Genomic DNA, 15,122 nt, shown 5'->3' on the forward strand with positions numbered 1-15,122 from the left:
TTGTGTTTTCTAAATCAAGTAGTGGAGCTGTATTGTTGTGCATGCATGCGTGCGTACATAACGTTAATGGCCATACATGTATGCCCTTCTTTCATGGCAGGCAGTGTTTGCCCTGCTTGCTGAAGTAACCGCACCTGTCCTCAGAGAGGAGTGGGTGCCACACTCCTGGATCACTAACATAATGATTATGGGTGGGGTTTTGAGTGTGCAGGAAGATAAGTGGCAAGAGTAATTTATGGATGCTTAATGCACGCTCACTCTCAAATGTATCTTCTTGCAGTCATCTGGCGCTCTCTTGTGGACAGCACAGATGTGTGAACCATTTACTGAGATAGTGCCCTCTAGCGGTGGATTTGAATGTGTTTGGGAAAACTACAATTTGAATACAATTCTTGATTGAGTTTTTGCAATGTCGTTCTTTATTTAAAGATCATGATGATTATTGACTTAATTGTGCAGTGTGTATAATTTATTGGCTTCTGGAGGAAATGGAATATAAGGTTTATAAGTATGTATTGATTGTTTTATTATCCCATTCAAATAAGAATCTGTGTTTTTATTACCTCAGAATTTGCCTTTTATGCCAACATAGGGAGTAGGTTCTCATCAACAGTGCCTGCCATGTTTCTACATTAACCCAGAATGGACTAACACCTCTAGAGAGGACACTTTTTCCACTTACAATCATAATCGCTATCTTGCTTGTAAACCATGCTATAGTTTTACAGATTAAAAAACTAAATTCCATTTATAAATCTTTCAAGGAACCTGATCACTTTGCACGGGGCTTCTCGATCCTGCCGTAAACAAGGTCACCAAACCTTCAACAATGTAAACGTTCACACCATTTTAAAATGTTATAATTTTTTGAAACAAAGTGTATGAGTCAAACAAAGTTTGATAAAATATTGAATAGTTGAGCTGTTTGAAATCGTTAAATCAAGTGTGTTTATAAATTGAAAATAAATTTTATTTCTACACATGCACACACGCACATCAAAGCAGCTGGGGCTTGTTGAGAGCAACTGCAGTTGTCAGTTAACAGATAGCGAAGGGCTTCTGGTCAAATCTTTTGGGGGTGGGGAATTGACGCAAGCCCACGCAGGCAGCATTGGCAATGGGTGTGCTTGTGATTCGAGGTGAGGAGTTTCCTATTTTTAACTCGGTTCTAGGCCGAGTTCTCCGGACAGGACAGCTGCCCCACACCACATCTCTTCTTGTCTACCGTCAGGAATAGCTGGCCTATCAGATCTCCTCTGCTGCCCGGTTTCAACAGAGAAGTCGGCCCTCTCTTAGCGGCGCACTCATTGCTTTCACTTTGGAATTTACACTCACCATCCTTTACTTTTCTATGGAAATATTTTTTAAATGGCTGATTTAAAACTAGTCCACCCAGTGTTCATCTGAATTGTACAGGTATGGATTTCTTTGAGTACATTTTGAGAAGAAAAGGAGTACCCCAGTAGAAAGTCTAGCAGGCTCTCGGCCCCATAGCCACTATTTTTAGTGGTGACATGGTTATCTGGCGAGCTTACCCTCTAATCTTGACTTGTTCCAAGGTTTTTTCACTCAGGTTCGAATAGACAACACAACAGCATACAATTTGATTTACAAAACAACTACTAGCTTCCGTTTTCTAGCTTAAATCAAGTGGTTGGTGATGAAACACAGTAGTGTTGGGAAACAGGTGTCCAATGTGTTGAGCGGTTTGAGTAAGCCGGACATAATAGTGGGCTCTGTGGCAACTTGAAGGAAACCCAAACCGCATACATTCTGTTATTGTCATTGAATGGTCATTTAATTTATTAATCACGTGTTGCCCTCTTCTTGGATACAATCACACATGCTGGCATCTTGTTAATGTAAAGGAATAATGTGTATCTTTAACAATCAGTTACACCCTTTTTTGGTTATTCTAAGTGCAGATGTGGGTTCATGTGTTATCGGTTTCTGTTGTTTGGGAGGAGTTGTGATTGACTTTTTTGGGGGGGTTAATTCGCCATTCTTCAGCAATGCGATGTGAAATGTTTGAATGCACTGCTGGTAAAAATTACTGTAAACATACATTTGCTTGTATGATTGTTATATATAACCTATGACCACATATTTTGTAAAATCCCAAGTATTCCAACAAAGCAAATGGGTACTAATTCAAATATTTTCCTGTCATAATACGAAAACAATTTGAAGGAGATTATCAGATTATCAAGCATGTTATTTTACAACCCATTACATTATAATCATACAAGTGAATCCATAGCTGCACCTGTTTCAATTAATGTTTTTAAAAAATTTCCATGAGCAAAACTATCCATCACAAATGAATATGTGAATCTATATTTAATGGTTTGTCTGCTTATTGTACGTTTGCTATGCTCACTGCTTCCATAATTATTCTTTGCTTACTGCTTTTATCTAATATTTTATTTTCTTACTTCCACTCAACAACAAATCAACAATTTGCTCTGCTCCTTTGTGTAGAAATTGTCAGTAAGGACATATGTAAGGACCTAACCAATCTATGAAGATCCTCATTCTTATTACATCTGTCTATCCAGCTATACATTTCCACTCACTCTCTTCTCTTTCTAACTTCCTCCTTTCCATCTCCTCCCCATCCCTTCTCCCTGTCCTTCTCATTTCACCCGAATCAAACATAGCTCATGACATCAGACCGACCGACATGGCATTCTCATCACGCTTTTCCTTCTGGGAGCAAAAGGGAGGTCTTGTTTATGACTTTATACCGACGGCATGGTATTGACACGTTCCACTAACAAAATGACAGATCATGTGTGACATCTGCATGCATACACTAAACATCAGCTTCATGCTGAGGCAGGTCTAAAGGTTTAACCAATTTATACTTACTACTTTCACATTACTATTAGTGCATAGATGTAGCAGGATGTATAGGATGACGTGGAATGAGATGGACAATTTTGATTTGGTCATGCTGGAAAAAAAGGAATTTGCATGGTTTGGTTTCTGCATGGTTTTACTGATTTGAAGGGTCAACTTATAGCTGAGATTTTGATGTAGTTCCCTGTCTATATCAAAATCTTTAGGTCAAAGAAGAGAACCCACCTGGCAAAAATGTAAGTGAGCTTGATGTGGATAAGAACATTCAGTAGCAGTATTATGGTCATTGATACACCTGTCATGCGAGAGGCATCTCACTGACAAGAAAGCCGGACTGATGGTTATTGTATGTGATAAAATAACTACACAGGTTTATCCTTGTTGTAATGTTAACTGTGGGTATATAAGTGCTTTTAATAATAATTCTAATAGCAAAAAAAATAGATATTTGAATATACTCAACCTAAACGGCTTACTCATCTATAACACATTCACTGTAGGTGAGCTGAAGAAACCCATTTCACAACTAAATTAAAGATAATTTGTATGCATCCATTGATTATACAGTAATTGCATTATATTTATTTTCTGTCCTTTTTGTGCGAGTAGCTGGAAAATGAAGGCCTAATGCGGGCCCAGTCTGTGTCAGCCCTAGATCCAGGAAGGGGATTCTTCCAGGCTAAAAGCCCCCCTCCAGTGTCACGATCAGAGTCTACAGCAAGATTCAGGAGCCCCTCCCCCCCGAAGTTTAGAGCACCTGTAAAAGTTCCAGAGCGTTTCAAAAGCCCAGAGCCACGATCAAACATTCAGGACCATGTAAGGAGTCCAGAACCTCCTCCAGAAAATCGACAATATCCAGGCAAAGTAATTAATGGTAACGCAAATGTAAATGGGAGTATAGTAGATGGTAATTCTGCTATTAATGGCAAGATCAAACCTATGGAAAACCTGGCACGTATGTTGCCAAACCCAGAGGAACAGGGCGTAACTCGCAAGAAGGTGGTGAAGGTGGTGCGCCGCATTGTCAGAAAGGTTATACCCACCGAGGAGGAACCTTCTAAGGAGCCAGAACCAACCTCAATAGAGGTCTCAAAACCACTCAAATCGATCACCTCTGCGTTACCAGGATCAGCGCCCAAGGGTTCCAAAATGTCAGCATTCTCCTTCAAACATGACACCATTAAATCGGAGGAGAAGGATGATATTTCTCTCGGACTGGCGTGCCTCATCGGCAGAGGCAGGACAAAAGAACCTCGTTCAAGGATACATAAGGAGGAGTTACAGGAAATGCTGGAGCCGGTAGAGAAAAAGGAGGAGAAAAAACAAGACTGTCTCCATGTTACCAAGCCTGTTGAGACTGAGTTGAAGCCTGAAATGCCACTTGCATCTCGAAAACAGCAGACCAAAGCTCCAGGAACTCCACAGGCTTCTGCCAGCACTTCTACCAACACTTCTATTGGTGACTCTACTTCAACTACAGCAATTTTCAAAACATCCCAGTCCAGTATCTGTAGTCCACCATCTGGAGCCGTTATTCCAGTTCCTAGATCCTCATCACTTGTACGCCCTGAATGTCTCAATACAACACCAAAGTCCCCACCTGCTTTAGCATCTGTCACAAAATCACCTGCTTCCGTTCCCACTGCTGTTAAATCCACCCTTCCTGCCGGTCCTTCATCCACGGCAGGCACCAAAAGCCCCCGTCTACTTCCAATTGCATCTGCTGTTGAAGCCCAAAAGCACTCGGTTGTCCGCCTCCCTGTGGGAACCTTATCATCCCCCTCCATGGCTAGTTCCTCCTCTCCCATTCAAGGATCCATCCCTTTCCAACCCCATGTTGCTGATGGAAAAGATAAGGTACTGTGTCTGCACTTGGCATGTAAAATCAGCATTTGGCAGATGTCAAGAGTGGTTGCCTATTGATGCATGAATTTCTAATAAATTGAATTTTTATGTTGAAGGTCACAAAAGGAATGTCTGTGTGAAGTGTTTAACATATTAGTTGGAGAGTACACAGAGAAACTGCTTTCCAGAGGCTTGCAGCCATCTCACTTTTTAGTTGTTTTTATTTACAATCCGCTGGTGAAGACATAGTTCTGCAGATGTTTCACCCTATTATCAGGCCCTTAATCTTGCTGCAGATCACAAGCCTTGTTCACCAAGTTAAATCATGAGGATATTTGATCAAAACAAGACTGTGGTAGTCTCAGTGGCCCAGAGTTTCTGTCTGCTCCTCAGAGATGCACGTTGAGCCAATTCCTCAAAGAAGCACTGTACTGTGGGATAGAGTTTGAAAGTACACCTCTACCAAAATCGGTGGTTCTTAAGTCTCAATCTCTTCGCTGCTAGATGGAGTTCAAACATGTACTCATGTCTGATACATATTGACAAGCAACCCTTCAGACACTACAGAAATCCAGTCATTGCTTTGTCATGATGGAGAGAAAGAAGTTCAGTCCATATTTTTGTTTTAGTCGCATGGTGTGTTTTTCATTCATTTGCAATTGTAGCTAATGGATTTGCAACTTTTGATGATTCATTGTGATCAATAACTTTGGGGGGGGAACTGCATATCTCCAAAGGTGTGTTTTTCTTACTAACCTTGCATGGTATTGGTTACAAGATGTCCCCATCAGTAGAAGGTTATCAAGGATGTCTCTTGAAATAATTTTCGGCCATCTTGTGTATTGCTGGGAGTCTGAACTTTTTGCTGTCCTGACCTTTAGGAGGTGCCGCTCAGCCCTACAGAGAAGGCTCAGATACGTCTGATGAGGATCTTCAGTGCTCCTGTAATATCTCTGCTGCATGTGTCCGCCTTCTTACCCCTTTATACACATGTGCTTCAGTCAATATCTTCTCTGGGCCATTTTGGCTACTGCCATGATGACTAGTTTAGGAGGGTTAAGGTGCAAAGTGGCATTTGTCTGTCAAATTCTAACTTTACCTATGTAAATGTTGCCATATGTAGCTAGACTTGCATACCTGTAAATATGGATCTGAAAAGAGCACTTTGTAGGGACAGCACAACCTATTTTACCTTCTTCATAATGTAGTTCAGTATAATATAATACAGCCTACAGTATTTTAATCTTATTTTAGCTGCATGCTGATCAAATGTTTATGTTTTCCCTTATTGTCATCAAATTTTAGTTTTTTAATAGTTCTGAAATCATCATGCTGCTTGCTTTAATTGGTTTTGACGCTAGTGACTGATACTAGGTTGTATCGTCTGGTTTGACTCCCCATCCTCCCTTTTGTTTGTTTATTCATTCTTTTCTCTTTCTGTTGCTGTTTGGGGTAAAGCTGGAACCAGCAGATAGTGTGTCATCTGTCAGAGCTACAGTCCCCTTGGTAGTACCTCATGCCTCCATTCAGGTACCATTGCCCCTCGGACCAAGCCCCAGTTCTAATCCTTCGTGTCCTAGCAGGTCTTTGTGTGACATACAGGAAGATTAGGTCAGCAGATGGCTCATCCTTGGAGTACGTTTCTTTCCATACATAACTCAAAAAAAATGAGGGTACATGTCAAAAATCTTTTTTACCTTTTTGCTTCCTTTTCATACTCTACCTTATTTTTTCCCCTGACTTTTGATATATACTGGGAAGTTATTTCGACTTCTTGAGGAATACTGTTTCTGGAATTTGCTGTTCTTTATTTGACCATATATAATTTACAGTTGAATTTCATACACCCATGCAAACATTTGCCTTTTCAGTGAGTGTTAGGTATACAGGTTAAATGAGATGCTTGAAGCATGCGGTTCATATAAGACAATGTGTTGTTGCAGAACTGAAGACGGTGATGGTTGCCGGATATACATTTGGTCTCAGAGGAGTCGTGCCTTTTTCCATGAATGTGTTGCCAGGTGTGAGAGAGAGCTAGCCCTTTCTTTTCCTCTTCCTTGCATTGGTGACTTTTTACCTGTCCTTCCTTCTCATGCTGGCCAATCACTACTAGGATGTGGTGGAAGAGGACACTTTGGCCCTTCTACAGGCCTCCCACGCTGCAGTCCAGAAGCCCAAGGTCTGGCCTGCGTGTGATTTGACCCTCCGATATAAAATTCACGTCACTTTACTGCAGTGGTCATAGTTAATTTAAGTACTTGAGTACTCTTCCTGTGCATGAGGATTGCAGTGTGCACTGTACACACCGAACTGTGCAATGTGTTTGCATTGACTTACAAAGAAAAATGTGGCATTCTCATGAATCCACAATGACTAACATGTATATACAAGCATAGTTCTATTGTCTAGAGTTTGATGTGCACTCAATTGAATCATTCCTCCTCACTCCTGCTGCATGATGCCCTATTGGTGTTTATGTAAAGGTCAAGCTACCACCTTTCCATCCTGTCTTGTCACCGGTAGTTTATCTGTGTCCCCTTCACTGTCTTGCTGTAACTTTTATACGCAAAGCAAATCAAAATATCAAATATCCACTTAATATCCAGTGATACACCGTAGTTTGCTGCATTGCAATGCATGTTCACCTTGGGGATGCATATTGTAAGTTGTTGGCCTTTTCATGTGCCTCCTTGTCCAATGGTCTGACTGAGGCATTCATGTAGGCCTACATGAACAGATTGGAAGGGAATTTAGTTAATTGACTACAATGTTGGTGTGGAACCCACAAGAGTTTATTTTAATGTTTGTTCATTTACAATATGTTTCTGTAGTAATTTAGGCCAGAGATTGATTTTTTTTCTTCCCCCTGTCTCCCATCAGGTAAAAACTGAGGAGCAGATAACAGCAGAGCAGGCATGGTTTGGCTCAGAAAAAGTTTGGCTGGTCCACAAGGATGGTTTCTCCCTAGGTAGGAGGTTTTTCTTCTCTTTGACATAAATAAGCTATATCAACAATGCATGCTCTTATTTAAAAAGGAAAACTAGCTTTAAGATTCAGATCACGCTCTATTGAATTACTTTTATTGAATAATATTGACTGTACTGATATAATTAGTTCTGACCAATGATTGTTTTTTATTGATTTCAGAGATGCTAAAAATATTATTTTTCACATTATCTTTTTCATTATCCATTATCTGTACTATTTCAAATGTTTGATACAAAAAAATACTGAAAGTATGTTCCCACAAGGGAATACACAATTAACATAAATCTTGAAAGGAACACTTTTACCAAATGTTTTACAAAAAATGTACATTTGGAGATTGTTATAAGCATGTATGTAATAATGTATTGCTTTAAATGTTTCTATACAGCCACGGTGTTGAAGACGGAGGCTGGCTCCCTTCCAGAGGGGAAGGTTAAAGTTAAACTGGAACATGATGGGACGATACTTGACGTGGATGAGGATGATGTAGAAAAGGTGAGGGTCTCTAAAATATATTTCAATCAAAAAAATGGTTTATAGAGCTGTTTAGTCACTCCCCTTCGGCTGGCTGGTCACTGATGTCTGCATATATTTTCATGTTTGTGAGAAGAAACTCTATACAAATAATATACACACCAATGAATATAGAGCTGGCTCTAGCTAGATCTACATGTTTCATACTTTGAAAAGGAGTCCATATAGTGAAGAACTTCCATTAGTTGCCTCAAGCTAAATGTTGCATCCAGAATCTTTTATAGAATACACTCAGTGGCGAACCGTGACTCTTGAACCTTGGCCCTCTGACCCTTCTTCCCCGTTGGGAAAAAAGCAAACCGACAGCTTAGCTTACTGTGTCCTCTCTCTCTCTATAGTACTGCAAAAGTTACCTATGACAATTCCTGCTCTGAAACCAAAATTAAAAAAGCTAATCCAGCCTTAACAATGCAACGAGCAAACAGCATGGAGTGTGAGAGTCACCAAGACCAAAAATAGCTATCTCTTAAGCAAAAATTCAAATCCTCCTGACAAATAATTGCATAATCACACAAGCTGTGTGTGCACTTCGGTGCAATATATAGACATACTGTTTATATATTTAGAAAACAGTTGGGGGGCAAAACGCAAGACAACTGACAACTTGCTCCTCGCTGATCTCGTCATCCACGGTATCGCGATAGTTGGTGGAGTTGAAATGCCTTTAAAAAGCTTTGATTTTCTAAACCAATTTTAGCTCTTGTGTATGTTTTCCTGTTAACTCCAATTTTTTATTAAAAGTTAACCAAGAAAACACCATGGATAACAAATCAGATACCATGTCCTCCTCAATAGCGATTACGCTACTCGTGGCGGCTGTCATGGTGAGGTAAATGAAGTCACGCCCATAAGTTCATTGGATTCCTTTCCCTCACAGCAGGCGGAACTTATCAAAGTCAGCGATAACACAGCCCACCCATTTAGAGGGAAGATATGATTGGTCGTTACTTACTGTCCTTTACTGTCGGTTACTTTTATTTGGAATTAGTGTCATTAAATTACTATTACTCGACTTCTTTTAAAGTTATAGCGGACCCACCAATCACAGAGCTGCATAGCATTTTCCTCCCCAACAACTGCAGAGTCAGCAGCATTCTGATAAAGGGGCTTCTTATATTTAACCCAAATTCAATATATATTTAAGACAAATTGAATAGGCTGTTTATTTCGAAAGGTTTGTTTCCTCAGAAACATTTTTGTGGGGACGGTTCCCCTGTGACCACTATACACCTAGTCATTAATGCGAATGTTACTTGTTAAGTGGCAACTAAGTGCACGTTCTTACTCAAATAAAATATATTGATAAGTGAGCAAAATAGAAATAGCATCTGTAATGTCCCCAATCGGCTTAAACTCAATCGTTTGTCGATTTGCCAAAGAAGCAATCCATATTTGGAACATTATGAGCAGGACTTCAGCAGCTATGGCAATATCAATGAATGTGGAGACGATCAAGGTTCAAAGACCATGACGAAACAAAGAAAGCATTAATTGGTTTTATATTACAAGAATGAATTAAATTCTTCCTGTTGACTTAGGAGGAACTAAATGTTTCGGTCTCCTCAGCTTCACAAACACCTGGTCATGGCTGCCATTTGATCTAGACCTGTCAATTATGTTCCCCCTTCCCCTCACCCGTTGAGGCATATCATCATGGTAAAGCAGGCAAAATGTATCCTGACTACTGTGGGAGGAAAAACTCAAGCGCAAAACAATGCCCAAATCCAACAATCATGTTTGGTTGCCAATATAGAATTTATTATTTAAGTATTTTTTTATTGAAAAATCAATGGACAGAGCCTGGATTTTGTTATTTTATTCCTATAAATGTTAATAGAAAGTAGAACTTTATGATCTAACTGTCATCTTTGTCTCAAGGCCAACCCTCCATCCTACGACCGGACTGAAGACCTATCCTCCCTGCTCTACCTCAATGAGTCCAGTATCATGCACTCCCTGAGGCAGCGCTACGGAGGCAATCTGATCCACACCTATGCCGGTCTCAACACCGTGGTCATCAACCCACTGAGTACAGCGTCCATGTACTCTGAGAAGGTGAGACACATGCATTAAGGAGTGATACTGTGCTGTTGTGGATCTTCAGAGCAGCAGAAACACTGCAATATTCAGATTACGTTTTTTTTTTCCTCCCCCCTTTACCTTGTCGTTATCGCTTGTATTGAGGCCAATGTTAATTTAGGAGAGTTGTGTGCATGTGGGTAAGTGTGTTCATAAAAGCAGAAACCTTCACAAGGTTACATTTGGGAGTGTTAACTTTGGGTTGGATATAATGGCCACATTACCAATCATTAAGTAGACATCACATATTGGTGAAATTTTCTGTTTATTTTCCTGTCAAATGGAGGCTTTTATTTAGCTTTTTTCTGAGTTTGCTCATGATTCTCCATCTGCCGTTTCTGTCATTCTTCAGGTGATGCACATGTTTAAAGGTTGCCGACGCGAGGACACTGCCCCCCACATTTACTCTGTAGCCCAGACAGCGTACCGCAATCTACTGACTACACGCCAAGACCAGTCCATCGTGTTGCTTGGAAAGTCTGGCGGTGGCAAGACCACCAACTGTCAGCACCTGGTCCAATACCTTGTCTCTATTGCTGGTAGCACTGGCAAGATATTTTCTGGTAAGTTTGTAATTTGTTCTCTACTGGATTAAGTACTCTTATTGATTTTTTCACAGAGAGAATGAAATCATTAATGTCTTGGTAAGTACAGATAAAATCGTCCCCTTTGCAGCTTAACCATAATGAAAATGCAAGGATTTATTAATATGCAACTGACAACTTTATGCCAAACTGCAAACCCCGATCTTCTTAAGTTCCAAAAGTTTATTGTTTCTTAATGTCTTTACTTAGCTGAGGATTGTGGCTAGGTACCAAACTCGATTCTTTTAAGGTAACAAGTTTAACACGATGTTCTTGATTGGTGCAAACAATGTCTATAAACCATCTGTTGGTCACGATACAAACAACCTAGCATTGAAAGCTACACCCTAGTGCTACGGACAAGCAGGATTGCATGTTGTAATATCATGACATGCCAAACTGATATTGAAGATGTCCGTAAACGTGGTGTCAGCAGACCAGACAGGCGGTGTGACTGTTTTTAGGTTATTCTAGAAAGGGTTCTGCTAAATACGACCAAATCATTTTATATTTGATTGGCCCTAGTATTAATATCATTTTTGCAAGACAATATATTCGGAAATATGCTGTCAATCGTACAAATTTGGATATTTATCATTACTTGAACGGCAGTATAAACAAGCAAAAGTGCAGAAATGTAAGAGCAAATAGGTAGACACATACTTCTTCTCATTTATCATTCAGAAGCTAAAACAATGTTTTGTTTTGTTTGTTCTCGCTTTTGCAGCTGAAAAATGGCAGGCGGTGTACACCATTCTCGAAGCCTTTGGTAATAGCTCCACCTCCATGAACACAAACGCCAGTCGATTCTCACACATCATCTCCCTGGACTTTGACCAGGCTGGCCAAGTTGCCTCTGCCTCTATTCAGGTTTGAGCAGGCACATTTCCTTTCCTATGTGGACTTAATTACTAAGACCTAATAAAGATATCTATATTTGTATTATTTTCAGTTTGCTAGACCAGTGGTTCCCAACCTTTGACTTTAGATTAACCAATCAATTGTCATCAAGTCCTTTCGTGGACCTCTTCATATGCAAATGGTAAAAGTGGATTAATACACAAGCAGGGGCAGAGCAAAGAGTGCCAACGCCCCCTAAATACACAACGATAACTGCAAGTCCATGGCCAGAGGAAAACCTTTGAAAAAAAAGTCTGCAACGCTGCTTATGCACCGTGTGTTTATCACACGGTGCGTAACACAAATTAACACAAAACATCAGTGGACAACATTACAATGGAAAACAGTTGATTGAGAGAACCAAGTAACACTACTTTTGAAATAATGATAAGCCATCAAAGTATATTTACTGAACAATATTTATAATATATTTATTTTACATTATCCATATTATTTTGCCATAATTGTAAATAAAAGTTCTAACAAGAACCTGAACTTATTATCTAATATTATGGCATCTCGATGCACCATTAGTTATTAATCTTTCCAACAAACATAACAATGTTGTTATCTTTCTTTTTAAACAGGAAATAAAAAAACAGATAAAGTTAATGACCATGCAATTTAACACTACAATTTCTGCACTGGGCCTTTTAAGAGCAGGAAAATAACGAAAATTTAATAGTATTATTTTTCTTAAACATGTAGGTAATCTGTCTCTTTCTCTCCTTCAGACCATGCTTCTTGAGAAGTTAAGGGTGACCAGGCGGCCTGCCACCGAATCAACCTTCAACATCTTCTACTACATGATGGCTGGAGCCGACAGCAACCTCAGGTGTCTAGAATAGAAAGGAATCATACGATTAATCCAGGTGCACCAAGGAAGCCATTTCACAGACCAATGTGTCCAATTCACCCCATGATGCAGTGGAGTCATGCACATGCTCAATAGTCTGGTCAATGTTCAGAGAATACACAGTGTTAGCAGCACAACGGTCAGAGAGAGATATTCTTTGTGATTGTAATTTTCTCAAAATACAAGTTCCTGGAAAGCATAATTTCTTGTCATAGTATATTTGTATAAAAATCAACAAAGGGTCTCACATTTCATATTTATGTTGATTGGTGGTTGTTTGGACCACCAATAACATAAGAAAATTGAACCCTTCTTGAGTTCATTTACATGTTACCTTTGCATAGAGCTGCGCATTTCACACATGTCAAAGTCAGGTATTAGAAGGAATTTTCCAGATCCCTCTAATGATGGTATGAAATAATTTTTGGATAGATATTTAATTGAATATCATGCAACCAAAATGTGTAATCTCTTTTATATAATGTTTTATTATTTTTTATATAATTGCATAGGGCAAGCTACTTGTTTGGAGGTTAACTACTCTGTATACAGTAGGTTGACTACTTACTGAGTAGTCTATAATTGTACCCATTTACCCCATCAACAGCTTCTCACTCACTTTTTTTCCTTGTAACCAACCCTCGGCAGAACGGAGCTGCACTTCAACCATTTTGCAGAGAACAGTGCTTTTGGGATCCTGCCTCTGTCCAAGGTAATTACACAAGATGGAATGATTGATGGCATGTCCCTCTGTCGAGTGACAATAATTTGTAAGCACATGATTAGAAAGAAAGTGTGTGATGTGTTGTTTATACATGCATAATGCATAATTATAGAGCTCCCTGTATCATTTTGTGATTGCTTTGCATCACTCCTCACAAAATGATACAAGTAAAACAAAAAACCTCTACAACCACACCTTCCTTGTTGGCCTGTTTGATTGTAGGAAGATGAAAAGAAGCGGGCTGCCCAGCAGTTCACCAAGCTACAGGCAGCCATGAAGGTTCTGGGTATCTCTGGCGAGGAACAGAAGGCCCTCTGGCTCGTGTTGGGGGCCATTTACCACCTGGGAGCAGCAGGGGCCACAAAGGGTAATGAAAATGACGGCACAAAACACCTTCTGAGCAATGTCTTGTCTTGACTTGGCTTGGTTCAAATTAAGCAAGTGTAAAAACCTAGAGCCTATGCTCTAATTTTGGGGATTAGTGCTTTAACGGTTAAAGAAGGGTTTAAAATTCACCTGGAATAATGGCCTTTAAGTTTGGAAAATGATTATCATGATGAAAACAGAATAAAAACCTGTGAAATTTAGAGTATAACGTTTAACCCAAGCCGCCAATAGGGGTCAGACTAGACATATGCTCACTGCATGCATCCAGCAGTTTACTCCAGCTTCTTTCTTCAAAATGATTTTCCACTGCATGTTGTTCCACTTCTTACTAAATTGAAAGTATTTTACTCACAAAAACACGCTTGTGAACGTACATAAATACATTCACGCACACATCCTTTCCAAGGATCACCGCAACAGAGACGGCAGATTTTTGCTTTTAGAATAACTTTTACTACACAGATTTATTTGCAGCATGTTAAGAAGCATTTTTATACACATGAGGTGATGCAAAAGTTGGTAAGTTTGGTGCATCACTTCATCCCTGCCTGTTGACTCACTTGCAACTTTTGACATTGTGCTGTTTAGTCAGCACAATACCTATTTTCTTTGGATCCATCGTTTTGTTTCTCTTTCCAACAGGGACAACCGGAGCTTGTTATGTATTTTTCTTTTTGGTGTATTGTTTTCCAAACGTGGTGGGGAATACTGATATTTCTGAGTCTTATTTTATGTTGTGTTGCATATGCAAATGGTTTGATACATAACCCTATTTCCTGTCTAACGTCCTTTCTCTGCTTGCATGTTTGCATGCTGCGCCCTATCAAACGCAGAGGCAGATGAAGGTAATGGAAAAAAGTCATTCAACATCTTGTGTTACTTTCTTGTTTGTATATCCTGTCTTAATGGCTTTATCGCTCCTTCCAGACCATAAGTCATTAGCATTTTTATTGTTTCTCCTCCCTACCCATCCCTGCTGTCTCTGTTCTTCCTTGCTTTCTCTCATCTTGTTCCTCTGTATACCTTTTCACACACTAACGCATCCCTTAAGCTCCACACTGCCATCCTTTTAAATAAAAGGATGGCTATGAAAGTCCCCAATATATGCACCTTCTGAAATGTCTTTGTTGCCAATACTCAATGTATCGAACAGTTGTGATAGCATCAGACGAGTAGAAAAACAAAGTCAAGATCAAAATCAATGTGTTTAATTTCTAAAACGGCTCAACCAGTCCTTTGGTTGGGTGGAAATATCTTGCCGGCTTCTACCAGTCGCAAGATCTTTTCCCTCCCTTTTGCAAGAGAGTCTGACCTTTTGCCGTAAGCAGTCGATTTGAAGCCATGACCTTCAGCCTATCAGGTT

The 15,122-nt window shown here is 39.7% G+C and overlaps 1 protein-coding gene across 2 annotated transcripts in view; it reads left to right on the plus strand.

Annotated features, from left to right (window-relative positions):
* Positions 1-15,122, plus strand: part of myo18ab (myosin XVIIIA b) — a 63,548-nt gene that overhangs the window by 7,297 nt on the left and 41,129 nt on the right. For both annotated transcript variants that reach the window (XM_079733614.1, XM_079733615.1), the window contains exons 3-10: positions 7,588-7,675; positions 8,084-8,190; positions 10,108-10,284; positions 10,661-10,871; positions 11,620-11,762; positions 12,527-12,627; positions 13,297-13,360; positions 13,595-13,739. In XM_079733614.1, the coding sequence (XP_079589740.1) occupies positions 7,588-7,675; positions 8,084-8,190; positions 10,108-10,284; positions 10,661-10,871; positions 11,620-11,762; positions 12,527-12,627; positions 13,297-13,360; positions 13,595-13,739 (1,036 nt within the window). The remainder of the gene's footprint in view (positions 1-7,587; positions 7,676-8,083; positions 8,191-10,107; positions 10,285-10,660; positions 10,872-11,619; positions 11,763-12,526; positions 12,628-13,296; positions 13,361-13,594; positions 13,740-15,122) is intronic.

The sequence above is a fragment of the Pollachius pollachius genome (genome assembly GCF_949987615.1).
Source record: "Pollachius pollachius genome assembly, chromosome: 3".
NCBI classification, from domain to species: domain Eukaryota; kingdom Metazoa; phylum Chordata; class Actinopteri; order Gadiformes; family Gadidae; genus Pollachius; species Pollachius pollachius.